At 39.0% G+C, this 20,769-nt stretch overlaps 1 protein-coding gene across 1 annotated transcript in view; it reads right to left on the bottom strand.

Moving 5' to 3' along the window:
- Positions 1 to 20,769, bottom strand: part of LOC122550249 (polycystic kidney disease protein 1-like 1) — a 291,308-nt gene that overhangs the window by 68,044 nt on the left and 202,495 nt on the right. Inside the window, exons 38-46 of the mRNA XM_043691004.1 lie at positions 15,673 to 15,824; positions 15,171 to 15,271; positions 12,660 to 12,855; positions 11,949 to 12,035; positions 10,809 to 11,016; positions 8,117 to 8,223; positions 4,455 to 4,671; positions 1,590 to 1,763; positions 868 to 987 (exon numbers count right to left, since the gene is read on the bottom strand). Of these exons, the coding sequence (XP_043546939.1) occupies positions 868 to 987; positions 1,590 to 1,763; positions 4,455 to 4,671; positions 8,117 to 8,223; positions 10,809 to 11,016; positions 11,949 to 12,035; positions 12,660 to 12,855; positions 15,171 to 15,271; positions 15,673 to 15,824 (1,362 nt within the window). The remainder of the gene's footprint in view (positions 1 to 867; positions 988 to 1,589; positions 1,764 to 4,454; positions 4,672 to 8,116; positions 8,224 to 10,808; positions 11,017 to 11,948; positions 12,036 to 12,659; positions 12,856 to 15,170; positions 15,272 to 15,672; positions 15,825 to 20,769) is intronic.

The raw sequence follows: 20,769 nt of genomic DNA, 5'->3' as shown, positions 1-20,769 counted from the left end.
GGCTGAGGGGTGACCTTATAGAGGTCTACAAAATTATGAGGGGCATGGATAGGGTAAATAGGCAAAGTCTTTTCCCTAGGGTCAGGGAGTCCAGAACTAGAGGGCATAGGCTTAGGGTGAGAGGGGAAAGATATAAAAGAGACCTAAGGGGCAACTTTTTCCGCACAGAGGGTGATACATTGATGGAATGAGCTGCCAGAGGAAGACGTGGAGACTGGTACAATTGCAACATTTAAGAGGCATTTGGATAGATATATGAATAGAAAGGGTTTGGAGGGATATGGGCTGGGTGCTGGCAGGTGGGACTAGATTGGGTTGGGATAGCTGGTCGGCATGGACGGGTTGGATTGAAGGATCTGTTTCCGTGCTGTACCTCTCTATGACTCTATGACTTCCTGAAGGCTTCCCTTAAGAAACGTGATATAGATATCAATGCATGGAAGACTTTCGTGCAGAAAAAACTGGCTTGGAGAAAACTTTTATGTCAAGTGTTACTATTATTTGAGAACAGCTAGCAGCAAGCGGAAGTACAGAAAAGGAACTGGAGATATTGCTAGGTGGCCAATCATACTCAAGGGAGTGATTACTGATGATGATGATAATGTCTCCTCCTATAAACATGAATGAATATCTTTAGTGTCAGGGAGTTTGATAGTGCTGCCCTATGGAAGAAAATACATTTGCAAAGTTATTTTGTGAAAAGATGAACTTGAATAAATTCATTCCTGAAAATCAATGCAATTGCAAGCACATATTGAGCAAATGTGTGACAGCTCAAACTCATGAATTATTGTCTGACTTCGTGGGAAAATACTTTGGTACATAAAAAGCTCTAATTAAAAAGGATAAAGCAATGTATGATCTCACCTTGCTAAATCTGAATAACAATGATACCAACAGTATAATTGGCAGAACCACAACAGTCGTAATCAATCCAGTAACTAAGGAGGTTGTGGAGACATCAATAAGGCCTAGTTCAGCTGTGTACTAGGAAAACAAGGGAAGAAAAAAACCATTAACCAATTAATATGAAGCACCTTTTACATGATAAAGATTAAGAGATTAATTAGGATAAAGGTTGACCTATTAAGAATTTACAGGAGATCTTCATCTTGACGTTTCAGTGTTGAATGGGACTACACAAAGGAAAGTGATGTGACGATTTCAACAAAAGGGGACAGGGATGTTATAGATAGGATGGTAACAGATTACAAAGCCATGCTGAAAAGGCTATAATAGAAAATTAGCAAGTGAAAAAGGAGTTTGGTATGCTTGCTTTTATTGTTCAGTGCATTGAGTAGAGGAGTTGGAAGGTCATGTTGCAGCTGTATGTTGGTTAGGCCACTACTGGAATACTGCATGCAGTTCTGGTCTCCCTGCTATAGGAAGGATGTTGTGAGACTTGAAAGGGTTCAGAAAATATTTACAAGGAGGGAGAAATCCTGAACAGTCTAAGTACATAGAAATTCAAAAATGTACCAAACATGGCCACCATCACAATATTCACGACAGAACTTTACCAGATGACAAACTGTACTTGTGTATTATTGGAAATAAGATGGGTTTGAAAGTTAGGTAAAACATTTTACCTCCTCATCCTTCAGGTAAGTCAGTATGGCGTTCAGGCACATATAACCCAAAAGCAGGCAAAGGCAGACACTGAGGCGTTGAGTATAAGTAAAAGAGCTGTAAGATGGACGACTATACACTGATCCCCAAAGATGGAAGTCTTCCATGTAGTCAGTTAATTTACTGTATAAAAGCTGTTGAAAAACAAAATGTTCAATTAAATAAAAACGTAATATGTTTTAATAAATCTTTTGTACATCATAAAGTACATAAAAGACAGATAATGCTGCAAATACTCTTTACATTAAGGCAGTGGGGAAAAAGGCAGATTTTACATGTTAGTCAATGATCTTTTGTCATAACTAGAAACACTTAAGGACTTACTCAGCTTAAAGCAAGTAAACAGACAAGGAAAAGGAGACAGGAGGATTAACACGGAGGTGGAAAGCTGGTGAGAGTAAAGGACAAGAGGGTGTAGTATTTATATTTTTTTTCTACACCTGTGGTTACTTAAAATCTCTTGTGGCAGCCTTCCATCTGTTGAGATGATGGTTTATGTCAGGGTGCTCTGCTCTGTAATAAGCTTCTGTTAAATATGCTTGTTATGGACCAGACCAAACATTCTGCAAATATATCAAGGAGATAGCCTAGACTCTAACTTTTATCGTATTTAAAGGCAAGTGTAAGGTGCGGTGTTCCAGAAATATTTCAGTTGGTTACACTATTTGGCTTTAAGCAAAACACACTTTACTCTTAGTCGAGAGTTTGGTGCTGGAAAAGCACAGCAGATCAGGCAGCATCTGAGCAGCAGGAGAATTGATGTTTCAGGCAAAAGCACTTCATCAGGAATGAGGTTTGTGAGCCAAGGGGGTGGAGAGATAAATGGAGGAAACTAGTGAAATCCATGTTGAGCCTGTGTGGTTGGAGGGTACAGTTAAAATACAAACAAAACCAAGAAGAAATGATATAACTTTATCTCTACTGGAAAACTTAATAGAATAATAGGTTACTTCACAAATAAACATTCCAATTTAGTAGATACATCCTTGGCAAAGGCAAATCCAGTAAAAAGATTGTCTCACGTGCAATGTTTCTCCAATCCAGAAGAAAAAGAACCCCAAGAAAATAACTTCTGTAAAGAGAGAGGTACGGCAGCTTCCACAACCAACCTGAAAACCCCAACAACTACTGAAAGCTAAACTTCAGTCTTGTTGCTGTGGGACCCTGATACCAACCCTTCGTGCTGCTTTTATTGTTCCAACTTTAAAAAGAAACCCAAACTATTTAATTTATTGGCTTGGAAGAGACAGCTTGGTGCCTATGGCTCAAAACTTCTCTTCAGAAAGACAGAACAAAGTACACCTCTTAAAGCCATAGAGTCATCAAATGCTGGAGAGGAAGATAGTGGTGTGAAAAATTGCAAGATTCATTCACCTCTCTTTTCTCTGGGCTCCTTCACGGCCAGTGGAACTTTTTGCTTCTGCATATATTTTCTAATGCCTTTTCCAAACATTCAGACACAGATCGCCATCATCAGCAATGGTTCCCAATTGACAGTGTCCACTAACTTCATAAGTAGTGTCCTGGCAACAGAGGTGTGGACACTCAGGAGGTCATGACAAGTTGCCAGTTTACTGTACAGAAGGACTTAGGGGATGCGGTTACCATCCATCTGATGATCATGGCCAATTCAGTGCAGATATTTTTGCTAATCCAATAATTTTTTACCAATGAAGTTCGCCAACTCAGAGGCCCTGAAGACTGCTAAGGGATGTCAAGAATGTATGTTAGACAACAAAGGTGAGAACCTGTTCGGCCTCTCTCCTACCTAGCGTCTGTCGCTCGAGTAACCCTGCTGCTGAGAATGCAAGCTTGGAAAACTCACAGTTTGGTGTCATTTGGGGTCCACATTTCCATACCCAGTTCTTTTAAAACAGCTGCAGTTTTTGTGAAAGGACACACCGCTCCGGATTGTGAAGTGTAGATATGCGAACTTGTTGTCAAACTCCAGTGTCACATTGTCAATGCTGAATGGTGTTTTTGCAACATCCCGGTCCATGATCTTTGTCTTCCTGATGCTGATCATCAAACCAAGCTCTGTACTGGTGTGAGGAGATGTTCTTCAGTATGAAAGTCAGTGCAGAATCATTAGCATCGAGCAGATTTCTAACAAGGGCTCGGTGCATCTTTGTCTAGGCTCTGAGCCAAACTGAATCAAACAGGTTTCCATCAATTCTGCTTGGCAAGTAGACTCCTCTGCAGTTGGCCTGAATACATGTGACAGCAGCAAAGAAATAAATTTGCCAAAGAGTGTTAGCCCTATGACATAACCTTGGGTCGAAGTGTGGATCTCAAAGAGTTCTGATGTTGTATCATCATAGCTGAGCCTATAAAGTTAATATTCTCCAGGGCCTCTGAGTTGGCCAAGTGATGGAAAGGCTGCATCTGAGACAACAGCTGAGGAAACAGTCCATCCTTTCTCCATCACTTATCTTAAATAGTTTCTCAGTTGGAAGGCCTCTAATTATTGAGAGCGTGTCATGTTCTTAACTGGACGTGTTTCCCAAAGAGTGCAGACTTTTGACTGGCCTTTTAGCCTGACTGGTCTCTGAAGGGTAAGCCCTCCCTATCTGTAAGAAATACATTTATAATGCTCATGTGTCAGCCATATTTTTACCTTTGAGTCTCGTGTCATGTCAAATACTAAAGCATGTAATCTCCATTGATCTGCCCTATGACATTTCCAATGGTATAATCATCTACCAAGAATGCTGGTGCTTCCACACCTGATAGATATCATTCTGCTCACCCTACCTCCATCAGTACCCAAATATAAAGATCAATATTTATCAATAGCAAGTTGCACATGGAAAATAATACGTTACTCTCTTGAAGCCGAGCCCATGAGTGAGTGAGATTAATTCTCGTTCCACTTTGCCATCCCCTTCCTCAACAGCAAGCCAGCATTCAGCAGGAAAGAACCAGCACGTGTCATGAAGTAGGTCCTTGACAATGATGGAGGTGACATACCAGCTGGGCGAATGGCCACCATTGTTATGCCAAAGGCGAACCTTCCAAATAGAACCAAGGTTCTCTGGAACGCTAAAAGAAAAAAATGTAATTAACCCAAAAAAAATGTAAGACAGGTAGAGAGTGAGAGCAGTCTATTATTAAAGGTACTAGTTCCAAAGGAGTTACATGGCCTCCACTTAGGTTACACATGACACACACATTCTAGGATAGAGACAAGGAGTTCTACTTTAGCTTTTAGAGGGAGTGGGTATATCTGCACCAGTTTCTTAAGGTCCTAGTAAATACATCTGACCAAATCTAGTCACTTTCATGCAACAAACCTCTTCTGTAGACACTCTGTGCTGGTGTATCTTCTATCACTAATCACTAGATAGGCCTAAGATATGGCAAAAACAGAGGAGAAGTGGAGGCAACATTCTACCCTAAACAACCCTTACCCAGTCCACAGACTTGGGAATAATTGAATAAAGACTGGCAAACGTTATTTAGTTACAATATTAAAGTAGCACATCTTTTTTGGTTTCTGCAGTGAAATCTGTTCTCCACCCTTGGAAATAATTTAACCAGGCTTCACAAAACATAACTTATGCAAAGGATGATAAGAGAGGACACCTTCTGGAATTCTACAGACCCAAGCTCCATACAATTAGTTTAAGAGAGTCAGTGGTGAGACACAGAATGCTTCCAGTATGAGCAGCAACACTGACCAAAGTACTCTTGTAATCTGTATAGAATTTACAGCAAAACAGGAAGGGAGATCCAGGATATTAGCTCAATGACAATGATGTATTTTGAAGTCAGGATGTGTGTGTTTTGGAGAGGAATACACATGGGTGTTCCAATGTATCTGCTGCCTTTGTTCTGGGTGGTAGAGGTCGTAAGTTTGGAAGGTCAGATCCAAACCTGACTTTATAATTATACCTGCTGACAAGGCTTGTGCTGTTGTAGTCTGGCACACTGACCTCTACATTGCAGAAGCTGAGCGTCAGCTCTCAGAGACATCCTGTTATCTCCCCTTAGACCATGACCCTACCATTGAACATCACGCTACCATGTCCATAACTGTCACTAACCTCATTTCACTTCGTGATCACCCACCCACTGCCTCCAAGTCTCCCTGCCCCACAAAAACCCCTTCTACCTCCTTCCCAAAATGTTAACAGGAGTGCCCAGGCAGATCCATTGTTTCAGCCTGCTCCTGTCCTGCAGAACTCATCTCTTCCTACCTGCACTCAGTACTTTTCTTCCCTTGTCCAGTCCCTGTCCACTTACATCCACAATTCCTCTGAGGCTTGATGCGAGTTTCAAAATTTCCAATTCACGAGCTCAAGCCACTTCCCCTTTGCCATGGCTATGCAATGCCTTTCCACATCCATCCCCCATCAGGATAGTCTCAGGGTTCTCTGCTTCTTCCAAAAAGAAAGGCCTGTGCTGTCCCCACCCTCCACCATGCTCCTCCAACCGGCTTAGCTTGTCCTCACCCTTAACAACCTCTCTTTTAGCTCCTCTCATCTTCTTCAGGTCAGGCCCTGCATGAGCCCCAGATATGCTTGTCTCTTTGTAGTGTATGTGGAACATTCCTTGTTCCAGTCCTATTCAGGCCCCAGCCACAACTGTTCCTCCATTATATCAATGACATCAATAGTGCTGCTTCCCTCTCTTGACCAAAAATGGAAAAGTTCCATCAATTTCACTTCAGATTTCCATGCTGCACTCTCCTTCAACTAGTTCATTTCTGAGTCCTCTCTTCCCTTCCTCGACATCTTTGTCCATTTCTGGGAATGGGTTGGCCACCAATAAACACCACAAACCCACTGATTCCCGCAGTTATGTTGGCTATACATCCTCACAACCTACTTCCTGTAAAGACTCTATTCCATTCTCCCAGTTCCTCCATCTCGGTTGCATTTGTTCCAACAGTGCCAAATTCAACAAGGGTGCCTCTGAAATATCCACTTTCTTCCTCAACCAAGAATTCCACAGGGAGAGGACACCCTTGTCCTTATCTACCATCCCAACAGTATCTACATCCCGAGGATCATTAGATGTCATTTCCACCACCTTCAGCAGGATGCCACAACCAGACAAACTTTAACACAGGCTTGTTGCAGTGCTCCGGTGAAGCTCAGTGCAAGCTGGAAGAACAACACCACATTTTCCGTTTAGGGACCCTGCAGCCTTCTGGATGCAATATTGAGTTCAACACTTTTTGGGCTGGAGCTCTCTCACGTCCTTACTCCAACCCCCACACACCAGGCCTTGTTGTCACATGATCTGCTATTACACACAACCCATTGTTAGCCACTAACAATCCCCATTAATAGCTATTCACCCTCCTCGCCTGACCTTTATCCAATCCTTTGTCTGTGCAACTATCATTCTGTATTTTTGGGCTCTTTCTTCACTTATCGCTTGCTCCTTACCTCCTCCATAAAATCCAACATTTTCCGAGCTGCTGTCAGTTCTGAGGAAGGATCACAGTTTCCAGAAACTGAACTGAACTGATTTCTCTCTATAGATGCTGCCAGAGCTGCTGAGCTTTTCCTGCATTTCTGTTTTTGTCTCCAAATTCAAGATTCACCCACTAATGGAAACATTTTCACAATATCTACTCTGTCTCAATCCCCCATAGAACCGTATATGTTTCAATCAGATCACCCCTCTTTCTTCTAAACACAAATAAACAAAGGCTTAACTTGTTTCATTGTTCTTGATAAAATAATCCCTTCATCCCAGCAATCAAACAAGAGAATCTATTTTGAATAGCCTCCAATGCCTGTATATCCGTTTTTTAAACATGGGACCAAAACTGCGCAGAGTACATCAGGTGCAATCTCACCAACACCATGCACAGTTGTAACAAGACATCCCTGTTTTAAATTCCAAACCCTGAGCAATAAAGGTCACATTTTCATTTGCCTTCTGAGTTGCTGACTAAGCAGACCTTTTAAATAAACCACATCCTGTGCAACTACATCGGCACATTCATACAGAACTGTCAACAGGATCTGGCTCATCCTGGAAACCAATATCTGCTGCAAAATATTAGAGACAACACAACAGTTGCTCCCAACCTAACAGCAGACAGACATTTGTTGTTTAAAAAGTTTAGACTTCTACAAATAAAGTTAACAGTTCTGGTCAGCTCCTGTGACAGACAGCTCTTTTTTTTTAAAAGGAATTATGATTGATAGTTTTTACCTGTTATTTTAGTCAAAGCATTGTAAGAAGCAAACTAGACAGTTGTTGTTTGGGCGTTGAATTGGATTAAAATTGGCTAAAACAGCTGGGAGCTGAGTACTACTCTGACACACCAACCAATCCTTGCTTCTTGCTAATTACACTGGCCAGCAGGATTGGCAGGATGAAGAAGCTGCTATTTGTTATGACATGACAAAGATTCAGTTCAAAACACACTATACCAATGGGTGAAATTACTTTGTCTCACTAAGCCAGTTCATTGCAAGGAAGTTTATGCAAAATGTTTTTAACCTCTGTTATCAAGTCGAAGTACCTCATGATGAATGTATGTCTGGAATTCCTCTCAAATAATTGCTGCTCAGGATGGAATAACTCTCTTGTTTCAGAAACACCATCTTCTCCATGAAGTTTGATATAAACCTGGAAACAAGTTAACAGTAAAAATAAATCATTAAGCTTGATCATCAATCTTAAAATAACAAATTTCAAAAAAACCAGCTGCTTATCAGTTATGTTCAGTACAGCCATAGCAGAGGTGGGCAGCTCAATTGGTTAGATGGCTGCAGTCTGGTTCAGAACAATATTAGTGAAGATTTAATTGTTGCCTTGACTTTGAGCTCAGGTAGATATGGGATCTACTTTCTCACCCTCCCCCACTCTTAATGCAAAGTGGTGTACCACAAACTGCACTATTAATTATCTCTCTCTCTGTCTAATCGAGAGAGATGTCTATGCTATCTCATGGATTATGGCTGATTACCTGGCTATCTGTGCACTGCTACAGGCTCTAAAACAATGAACAGTCACAAGTTGTTTAATTAATTAGGAGTGCTCATCAATACTGCATGCCATGGTAAATTGCATGGTGGCAATACTTCAGCAGTATCCCACAGAGATGAGAGTTCACTGGTCATCACTGCTTCTGAAAGGCAAATGGAACCATGCACATGAGGAGAGTTCATGGTTTTTCTTCTTGCCTGGAGCAGTGACCATCTGGCTATGACAGGGCAGCGAGACTCCCAGTGATGTTAAAAATCACACAACACCAGGTTATAGTCCAACAGGTTTAATTGGAAGCACACTAGCTTTCGGAGAGAAAATTGGAAATGTGCATAACGCAGCATTATAGGGTCATCCTGAAGGTTCCAGTCACGCTACATGCAACCGTCTTCATGACAGCTGGCCTCATCATGCTGAATATAGTCTCCTCCATGGAATTTAGGAGGTACAGGCAGACCAACATAGAAATTAGGAACCTCTGCTCTTCCTCTCTTTTTTCTCCTCCTCTTCTTGCTGACATTCCTAAAATCATGCCTGATATGATCATTCCACATTCCTGCCAAACTTGCTTATCAAGAATCCATCCACTTTTATTTTGAAAATGTTCAAAGACTCTGTTTCTACTGCCTTTTATGGGTCTCACAATGCTCTATGAAAATACATTCCTCCCCATCTGTATCTTAAATGGGCAACTCCTTGTTTTTTTTTAACTGTGACCCATAATTCTAGATTCTCCTCTGACAGAAAATATGCTTTCCAATTCCAGCCTGTCAAGACCTCTCAAGGTTTTACACTATCAACCATCACTTACTTTTCTAAATGCCAATAGATAAAACCTCAGTTTGTCAAACATTTCCGCATAAGGCAACCCATCCACTTCTGAACTGCATCAATATACATACATCCTTACTTAAATAAGGAGGTCATTACCAAACACATTACTCTAGATGTGACTTCACCAGTATTGTGCATAACTGAAACATAACCTCTCTATAACTTTAACATTCTATTAGTCTTCCTAATTACTTGCTGCATCTGCATAATATCCTTTTGTGGTTTACACATTTGTACAGCCAGGCCCCTCTGCTTCTCAGAGCTCTGCAATTTCTCATCATTAAGGTCACTCAATCTATACTCCTATGTAGCTTCCTTTTGCTCTTTTCACAACATACTTTCTGAGCTATCTTTATTTCAATGGTAATTTAGCAATAATATTTTCAGTACCTTCCTCCATGTCATTGACACAAATTGTCATAATTGGAGGCCCAGTACTGATCCTGTGGTACACCACTTATAACATCTTGTCAACCAGAAAATGACCCATTACGACCACTCTATTTCCAGCTCAATATCCAAATTTCTGTCCATGCAAATATGCAGGCCTCTACACCACTAACGTTTATTTTTCACAAATACCATTGATGTGGCATCACCTGAAAATCAAAGTATAGTATATTACATCTATTGGTTCTCTTTTAGTCATACAACATACTTACTCAAAGAATTCCAATAAATTAGTTAAATATGATTTCCCCTTCACAAAATCATGCCTAGAATCTACCTTTAAGATTTTGTGCTTCCTTCTATAAAGCTTTTATTAATAGCTTCTGACACATTATCTATGACAAATGTGAAACTAACTGGCCTGTTATTTCCTGTTTCTAGTTTCATCTCCTTTGTGAACAGTTATATTCACTATTTTCCATTTTAATGGAACCTTTCCCTTTTCAGTTCATGGTTCCAACAAGTTGCTCAGTACCACTCCTCTGGTGATTGTAAGTTTCTTGAATTCCTCTCTCCCTCCCATTTCCTTATGTATAGCTATTTCTGGGATGTCACTTGTAGTGAAGTCTAATAAAGAATGAGTGTTCTTATTCATCTAATGTTTCTTTAATTTCCACAATCAATTCTCAGATTCACTTTCTCGAAGACCAAAGTTACTTTATTAACCTAGAAATCCTACCTGTTTTAATTTTTTTCCGGCGAGCTTTTACTTTTACTTTAATCTTCATTTATCTTACAGTTAATGTGTATTATTTTTTATAATTTGTCACCCATACTTTTACAATGACAACCCTGTACTATCTTATTCCAGAAACTTTCGTCTGTTCAGTATTCCTTCAGTCAAATAGTGCTTTCCAACACTGGTCCTGAACTAAACTTGTTTTGTATTTTTATTTTACCTGAGGACAAAAATATACATAGAAGATAACAATATAAAATACCTTAGCAGTAGTCCCAGCTCTAGTCCTGAAGCCAGTCTCAACAATGATCTCATATAGATACTGGTCAGTAGGAGTATTATCTTGCAATACTACAAGTCCAGGTTTTGTCTCCATAGAAAAATCCATGCGTTTACACAAGATAACCAGTAGAATGTATAAAGTTAGAGCAAACAGCACAGTGATGCAAGTGGCATAGTTTTCAAAGACACTGTCAAAACAAAATACAACTATGAGTCTTACTATATCTAATTGGAAAGTGAATAAAAATAGCATTGCCCGTGAACTCACTTCACTCTCAATGTGAACACATTAATATTCTGCCTCTCCTGTTGAATGATTTTTCATTCATGAAAAATAATGCAATCAGATTTTTACAAAATGATAAACTCAGATTTTATTTTCGAATTATGTTTGCACTGTCTAAATCTTCCGACCACAACTCTTAAAGTAAAGACAGCAGTTCAAAGGGAAAGAGCTTCTGAGAGCTCAACAGTTGCTTTACAAAGTTGAAGGGGAAATCGACAAGTTTCAGATTGTTAAGGAAGCAGATGGTATTTAAGGAGTGAAGTGTAGTAGACCATCAAATTTCTGGAAGAAAGCAGAACATGTCCTCAGAATATTAAATGGATCTCTGGATTACTAGTCCAGTGTCAATAACTGTCACTGAAGAAGGGCTTATGCCCGAAACGTCAATTCTCCTGCTCCTTGGATGCTGCCTAACCAGCAACACATTTTCAGCTCAATAACTGTCATATCTACTGTAATACTGCATATTCAGCACTGTGCATAAAAACTTGCAGGACAGTGTTAATCTTTTGTTTACAGAGGTATTCCAAATTGAACAATCTAATGATGGTGAGTATTTACATCTAATCACAGACTTGACTTAAATATCTATTATTTAATTTACAAAATGAATAACAACAACCTCCAAAACCAATATTAGGAATTTCCCTGGATATCAATTTGAAAAGGAAGCTGCAGTTTATTTTGGGTTTCAATCCATATTTAATTAGCAACATTTTCAAATGGATAATAGGCTGATTCTACTCATAATATTGAAATTATTAAATTAGCTATATGACAGAAACACACGAAAAGTAGTACACAGTACTTGCTCACTTGGTCCACAACACCTACCTGATAAAGATCATGACATCTGTGAATTGTACCTCCTTCATCACAAGCTCCTTGTGTAAAACTGTAAATGTTGTCATATGGTTGCAACTAATTACAGATAAATAATAAAATAAAAGAATATGTACACTCTGATCTTCCAAAAGAGGAATGACAAGAAGAACAAAAACATGACAAAAAGAACAAAAACATGGCAAAAAAAATCAATAAATACTGAGGTTAACAATGTTGATCATGATTGATAAAGTGTAGGACATGCATATTACTGCGTATTAAGCTTGAAGGAAAATATGATTAGGTGATTACAGTATTATACAGTGTTTTGAGACTATGTACAGAGCACAGGTTTCGCAATGTACTTTTAGCTGAGGCACACTGTCGTATATGAACATTACCTCAAAATGTTATTTCTGACACTTTATAAAGACACTTTGTAATGAAATGAAATAGTGCTAACTTGCCCTGATTATTTTCCTTCCATGGATAAATCAGAATGATGAAGGCATTTGCAGGCTTTATCTTAACCAGATAGAGATATCTTCTTACCTTCTTGTTCTCCTGCTGTTTGTTATAATTTAATTACAAATCAATCTACATTTACTGATTTAGAAGTGCATAAGCAAAGATCATAGTATTTGAAAGAAGATTTTATTTCAAACAGAAAGGAAGAGAGAATTGGATGCAAGCCACAGAAGCACCAGAGACTAATCATACCTGCAGTTTATTTTCTCTGAATCTGATTTTTGTTGGGGCGAACAGCCATCAGATTTCCACTCTCGGTTATCATCCCAGTACAGACATTGGGTCCACTGAATGTTCACAGTATAACTCACATTATTGGCAAGATAGTTATTTTTCGGTCTTCTATTATAGTTAGCATCTAAGAGACCAAGATAATATGTCCCTACACCTGAAAAGAAGAGAAATTGGATTGAATCATTAAACACCTCTTCTCGCAGTTGACTTGAACTCATAATTACTTTATCAATTTTTAAAAATTCTGTGTTCCCATTACTTTGCTTGGCTTTTCAGAAATAGCATATCTTTCATACAATCACAGAAACGCAGCTAAGCCAGAGCACACTGTACATTGACAAGGCTTTTGATTCAGTTGAATCTCAATCTTCCTTCTCTCTCTGGTACAATATTCATCAAAATGCACTTAACAATTCTACATTTCTTGTTTACAATACTCCTTACGATGATGTAAAACTTGGATTGAAATAGCAATGATGGGAAGGTGCCGGTGTTGGGCTAGGGTGGACAAGGTCAGAAGTTACACCACACCAAGGTATAGTCCAACAAGATTATTTGAAATCACAGGCTTTTGGAGCACTACTCCTTCCCTAGGTGCAGCGCTTTGACAGCTTGTGATTTCAAATAAACCTGTTGGACTATAATCTGATGATATATCATATGGACATTGCCAAAGCTTAAATGCACAACAGCTCATAATAATACAGATCATTTCAGTACAATGTTAGGTGGTTGTTCGAAAATGTATAATAAAGAAACTCTATTGGCCACCGAGTCAACTTGTGTTCCAGATCATGTACATTTTTATGCCCATCTTTTACTCAAGCTATTGGTCACCTCCTAATCTCTCACACTTTTGATTTGTCGCTGCTGAATTGGGAAAAACCCTGGATTTTCATTGTATTAAGGTACAATATAAAGCAAGTTATTGCATCTGTAAATAATTCAGAAGTTTACAAAAGTATTGACAAACATGATGCTAAAATACAAACATTAGCTGACCCAGAATTTTATTGTTGAATTCCTATTTGCAAGTAACTTTGGGTAATGACCCCTGGTCCCTCTAATGATCCAATTTTCTTGGTCTATGAACCTGCGAATGTTTGAAACAGTTATCATTTATTTTTTGTGAATGAGAAAATGTCCCTTATTCTCTCTTCAGCAGAATCCTTATGTATTGTAAATGACCAATTGATCATAATATTTATAAACCAGAAGAATAAGCAGAATGGCCTTAAAATACTTCCATGATATCAAATGGACTTGCACACCTGGATCTGATCCCTTTTTATAAACTAAAGTTTTCCCAGAAACCTCAATGGCATTAAAAATCTTTTTCTTTCTTTTCCTCTTTTATTTTCCCTTTTAGTAATGCAATCAGTAATAATTCCTTGGTTTTTTTCTCTACTCATGGGCACAGTCATTTAGCAATGCAAGTGACTGTAAGCACTTTGTGGTATCTCAAACTAACTTGTGCAAGGGGAAGAAGAAGAATTACTGAAACTGAATAATCCAAATAACTTTTGTAGAAAAATGATAAACATATTAGCAATGTCTCAGAAAATAGAACATAAACATCCTTCACCAATGGCCTGCAAATACAATATGTTCTAAACTTGTGTCATTCTGAATTAGTGGACAGGAGAGAGGAACTAAGCAAAATACTTAACATGGTGATAAGAAAAATGATAAAGCTTAATGTTGATAAGTCTCTGGGTCCGGCAGACTTCATTCTAGGGTCTCAACAAAGATTTCCAAAGAGATGGTGGATATATTGGTGTTAACTTTCCAAAATTCCATAGATTCAGGGAATTCCATCAGACTGGAAAGTAGCAAGTATAACACCTCAATTGAAAATGGGAGGGAGGCAGAAACAGCTATTGGCCAGTTTAGCATGATAGGGAAAATGACATAATCATTCATTAAAGAGATTATAGCTACACCCTGAGAAAAACCGACAGTAGTCAGGAAGAATCAGGGAAAGGCAGTTTGTTGACATACCAGACTTGGTTTTCCTGAAAACATTTGATTAAGTGTCACATCAAAGGTTATTGCAGGAAATAAAAGCTCATTGTATAGGGTATAACATATGAAGAGAATTTTGTTCTCTCTGAGGGGGGGTCATGTGACTTTGGAATACTATGCATTAAAAGGTGGTCAAGGCATTGCCATTGATTTTTTTTCAATTTACATGGAGGTAGACAAACAAGGAAATCAAGGGTTAACGCCTGATTGTACACTATTTCAATTTACATGGAGGTAGACAAACAAGGAAATCAAGGGTTAACACCTGATTGTACTTTTGTGAGTTAGTTATTATTTTCATTTTAAATTTGATGTTGGCTGATATTTAGCATATCCTACCAGTTTCTTTTGTACTTACATATTGTTTAACTTTATTTAAGTTCTAAAATAAAACTTCAAGAATGTAATTGCAATTAAATGAAAAAGTACAAACATACTACAAACCTAGAAGTGATGATGCTGGAATAAATAAGTGTATTGTATCTCCATCCCAGTAATGGATTTGTTTCAGGTTATATTTACTTGGAGTTGGTTCCTTGTTGAATCTATAAAGACATTTGAAGCTAATGATTTCACTACAATACATAAGAAAAATACGTAACATTTCCTCTTAAATTTGTGCTGTTCTGTGGCAAGAAAACACATATTTGCAGCATCTGGCCAAGATTTTTATTCACAACCATCCCCACCCCCTCCAACCCCAGTCTTCACCCCTGAAAGGTAAAGGACAAAAGGCGCTTTCCCCAAGTGAATTCTCCAAGTCACATTTGAGAGAATATTGCTGTGCCTTCTGTCACTAAGTTAAAATAAAAAATTCTGGAATTGCCTCCATAACAACACTGTGTACTACAACAGGTCAAGGAATCAGGTCATGGTCTAGGCGACTTAAATTATGGAATCACAATTCAAAGGTAAATACTTCAAGTGAATGCAAGCTCTATCATACCTTACTAACAGCATGACAGGAAACACTTGCTGATTAGGCTGATTGAAGTTCACTCTGATCTGCAAAGCTTGCTGCATGTTTGCCGGTGTCACTGGCAAGATATGAACATTCATTTGGGTACGAAGTAGCAAGTAGACTGAAAGCTGTTCCTGCTGCAAACAAGAAATCAAAACTTTTACTACAGGTTTAATCAGAAACATCAGGTTACTTTATTTTCTCACTTAGCAACTCAGCATGTTTATCACAATTCACGTTAAAATCTTGCTTTGTGATAGAATGTGCTTCTAATAATTGGGGATTATTTGGACTGTGCATTAATATGTTGCAAGCTATTCTCTGAATGACCTGCAGACAATGCATTTGATCATCCATTCTTGCACATGACCTTGGGTACAACAATTTGCATTGTAAATTGAAGTGCTCAACAAAAGCAATATTGATACAAAACATTTTTGGGATAGAGAGAAGGGGAGGTCAGCAAAGATACGGTAACTAAAACTTGAGTTAGTTGTCTGGAGCCACTTAAATTGTGAATATTTTAAACTGGGGCATTGTTAATGACAACCAAAGTCAGGATCAAATACCGAGATTGAGGATTCTTTCCCCCCCAAAGGGGATTGTGAATCTTTGGAATACTTCACCAAATAGGTCACTGGAAACCCCACTGTTGAAAATATTCCCCTGTTAACAGCGATGGATGTTTCAGCTGTAAAAGAATCAAGGGATGTGGGAATAGAATGAAAAGGTCATGGTGAGATCAGAAATCAATTACGATCTGACTGAATGATGGAGCAGACTTAACAGGCTTTAACTCTTTTCCTTTATTATTTCATGGGGTGAGGCCATCACTGGCAAAGGCAGCATGGATTGCCCATCCTGAATTGCCATTGAACAGAAAAACTAGCAAAGTCATTCCAGAGGACAGATTAAAATCACTACATTGAGAGAGCCTGGTGTCATGATGGAGACCAGATCAGACATAGATAGCAGATGTCCTTTTCTAAAGGACGGGTTTTTACCACAATCAATGATAGCTTCATTGTGGTCACCTTTATATGCTAGATTTATTAATTGAATTAAAATTCCACCAATTTTCACAGAGAAATCTGACACCATATCCCCAGAGAATTACTCTGAACCTCTCCACTAATGGTCCAGTGACACTACCAGTACATCATCGTCCCCCCTATTCATATTCTTAATTCTTACGTTCTTAGGAATGCTCTTAATTAACTTAAGACATCACCATAGACTGAAATGGTAGAATAGAAACAAAAGCATTGTGGTGGAGGCCAAAAATAGTAGAGAGTGTGGTGCTGGAAAAGCACTGCAGGTAAGGCAGCATTCGAGGAGCAGGACAACCAATGTTGCGGGTAAAAGCCCTTCATCAGGAATTCTCATTGCTGATGAAAGGCTTATGCCCGGAACATTGATTCTCCCGCTCCTTGGATGCTGCCTGACCTGCTGTGCTTTTCCAGGTCCACACTCTTGACTCCAATCTCTAGCATCTGCAGTTCCCACTCTCGCCAAAAATAATACATCTAGTTTTCCCAATTTCCAATTTCTTTGCAGGACATTCCTCTTCATTCAATATTGAATATTGGAAAAGGATTACAAAAAAAAAAGAGACTGCTGAGGGGTTCAAGGTGGTGGTGGTGAAATAGAATCAATGTTGTTAGCATAGATATGGAACATGATGTGTTTTAGTATAAAATAACCCCAAGTGACAGCTTTAGATGTGAAACGCAAGGGAGCCAGTAACAAATATTTACAAAAGGTAATAAAATAAAAGTGGGAAGAGAAGCCATTCCTCGTGATTCTCTCGCTATGAGATAGCTATGAACAGAATTGACCGAAAATGAGAAGGGATAGGTTATCATGGCCACAGTCACAAGAAATGCCATTTGTGACTTCCACAAGGACCATCTTGACACTATGGCTGGGCTAAAACCTAGTTGGAGAGACACAAATACGTTATTTTAGGAAAGTCGGGGTACAGATGTGGGAGGAATCAACACTTACTTACAGAGGAAATGCAATTAGGAAGTGGTGTGCTGATTTGCAGCTACAGTGGATCCAAGTATAGCATTTTTTTTAAAGGATGATAACAAGAAAATTTCAGGAACAACATCAGTACCTCAGTAAAGGGAGCCATTAACATATTAATTAAAATGTAGCCCAGTAAGGGGGAGTTGAGTGGTCAACCATTCAATTAGAATGAGATCAGGGCAGTAGGAGGTAGGTTGAAGCAATGCGGTGAGACCAGAGAAAGCACTGAGTACCAGCTGTGGTTCGGTTGGTCCTACTCATGAATCACAAGGTTCCAGGTTCAAGTCCAACTGCATGTCTTGATAACAAACATCAAGGCTGATATTCCAATGCTGTACTGAGGAAGTGCTACACTATAAGAAGCACCATGTCACAGATGAAACTCTTAATTTGAGGCCTCATTTCTCCTGTGAATGTAAAATATCATACAATTTTGGTCTCCTTATTTAAGGAATGATGTAAATGTATTTGAGGCAGTTCAGAAGTTTACTAGATTGATACTTGGAATGTGTGGGTTGTCGTGTGAGGATAGGTTGGACAGGCTGGCTTGTTTTACCTGAAGTTTAAAAGAATGAGGGGTGATATAAATTAAGTTGAATAGGTCCTGAATGATTCTGACAAGGTGGATGTTTAAGGATGTTTCCTGTTGTAGTTGAGTCCACAACTAGGGTGGCACTGTTTTAAAATTAGGGTCAGTCCTTTTAGGAGAGAAATGAAAAAACATCTTTTTTCACAGAGGGTTGTGCAACTTTTGGAATTTGCTGCCTCAGAAGTGAGGTCATTGAATGTTTTTGAGGTCATGTGTAGATAGATTCTTGTTAGGCAAAGAATCAAAGGTTATCAGCAATGTAGAATACAAATCTCAAACAGATCAGCCATGATCTTATTGAAAAGCACAGCAGCCTCAAGGGGCTGGATGGCTCATCTCTGCTCCTAACTTACACATTCAGGTGTACATGAAGAAAAGCTGGGGAGTTACCTCTGGAATCTGGGCCATCATTTATCCCTCAGTTAACAACACACAAAGCAATTTATCTGGTCATTATCACATGGTTATTTGCGACAGACACACTGCATGTAAATTGTTTGCTGCATTTCCTAATTTCTAATAGTGAGTACACTTCAAACACTCTTCATTCACAGTTCAGTTCTTTGAGACATCTGGTGGTCATCAGAAATATTACATCAATGCAGGCTTTTCTCTCTTTGTTGCAGAAGATAGCATTGACAAAATGATACGAATTCAGCTCAAGTGAAAGTTGCATTTTCTTTTAGGAATTCTGTCCCAGAATGCAAGAAGGGTGGGAAACTCCAGAAACTGATGAGAGAATCTTTATGCAACAAAAATATCCATGAACTCTTCATATGTACTGTCGAAGGTGATGATTGAAGAGGCATGGCAGAGTGGTTTAACAAAATTCCCACAATCTTTTCTTTAAGTCCTTAACTTCACACTGCTGGATGACATTTGGAAAGTAAGTAGTTTTGGTGATACAGATATTGCTGGATAATAGTTTAAAGTGATCTAATAAGATATGATGAGGAAGAATTGAACCTGTTGTGCCCCTTAGACTGTGGCATCAGAGCTGAGGAGTATACTGGGGAATGATTTGGATGACAAATATTAATGGAAGACAAGAACATTGAGAGAAGTGGAGAGAATGTCATAGAGTCATAGAGATGTACAGCATGGAAACGGACCCTTCGGCCCAACCCAATCTAGTCCCACCTACCAGCACCCGGCCCATATCCCTCCAAACCCTTCCTATTCATATACCCATCCAAATGCCTCTTAAATGTTGTAATTGTACCAGCCTCCACCACTTCCTCTGGCAGCTCATTCCATACACGTACTACCCTCTGTGTGGAAAAGTTGCCCCGTAGGTCTCTTTTATATCTTTCCCCTCTCACCCTAAATCTATGCCCTCTAGTTCTGGATTCCCCCACCCCAGGGAAAAGACTTTGCCTATTTACCCTATCCGTGCCCCTCATTATTTTGTAAACCTCTATAATGTCACCCCTCAGTATCCGTCAATTAGCAAATCAGTAGATATTAAGATGAAATAAGGCCATAGGTAAAATGATTAGGAATTTGAAAGAGTAGTTAGTGATGTGAGGACAGGATTTTCTCTGATTGATCTCAGAGTCATGGGCCTGGAGAGAGAGAAGAGCAATGTACCTATGATAGCTGATGCCTTTCAGTTAGGGATAGGAAAATGGGTCAGAGATGTTGCTTCTGACAGCTTTCAAAAAACCCAGCTGGACACGTATTTTTTCCAGCAGGGATATATTTGTGGTACTCATTACTAAACAACCTGAAAGCAACAATCTTAGCTGCTTATGTCATGTATTAGGTGGTGCTTGACACTGGTAAAATTATACACCAGCAAAGAGTTCACTTCACAAGCAAGAAGATAAAATATTCAGAAAAAGAATACATGTAAAAAATTAAAATTCCAGCTGGATTGAGGACTACCTCGTAATATTATGCTAGACTGGAAAAACTAAAATTTTGATTCAGCAAATAGGCCCTGAGTTATTAACTGGTAAAATTAAAATCAGTTGAAGTTCCTGCCCATGATAAGTATCCAAAGAACCCGGCTACAAAGAATAAATGGAGTGAGAACAGCACATCATTGAGAATTAATATCTTGCTCTGTAAAAGAGACCACCATCAGCCACTGTATATAGGCTCACACATTTCAACCGGGTACTTGGTTGGGTCCAAAATTACACATTACATCACATACTGGCAAAACTCATAGCTGCCAGAAGACATGGAAAGCCAATAGAAATTGGTCTTTATTTCAAAGGGAATGGAGTATAAAAATAAGAAGGTCTTGCTAATACTATAAAAGGCACTGGTCAAACAGTTTTGGTCCTTCTCTAAGGAAAGATGTACTGTCATTGGGGGCAGTCCAGAGAAGGTTCACTAGATTGCTCTTAGGTATGAAGTGACTGTTTTATGAGGAGACATTGAATAGGTTGGGCCTGTTCTCACTGGAGTTTAGAAGAATCAGAGGTGATCTGTTTGAAACCATACAAGAT

Source organism: Chiloscyllium plagiosum, chromosome 5, assembly GCF_004010195.1.
Source record: "Chiloscyllium plagiosum isolate BGI_BamShark_2017 chromosome 5, ASM401019v2, whole genome shotgun sequence".
NCBI lineage: Eukaryota > Metazoa > Chordata > Chondrichthyes > Orectolobiformes > Hemiscylliidae > Chiloscyllium > Chiloscyllium plagiosum.
This window is presented reverse-complemented; position numbering and strand designations above follow the sequence as displayed.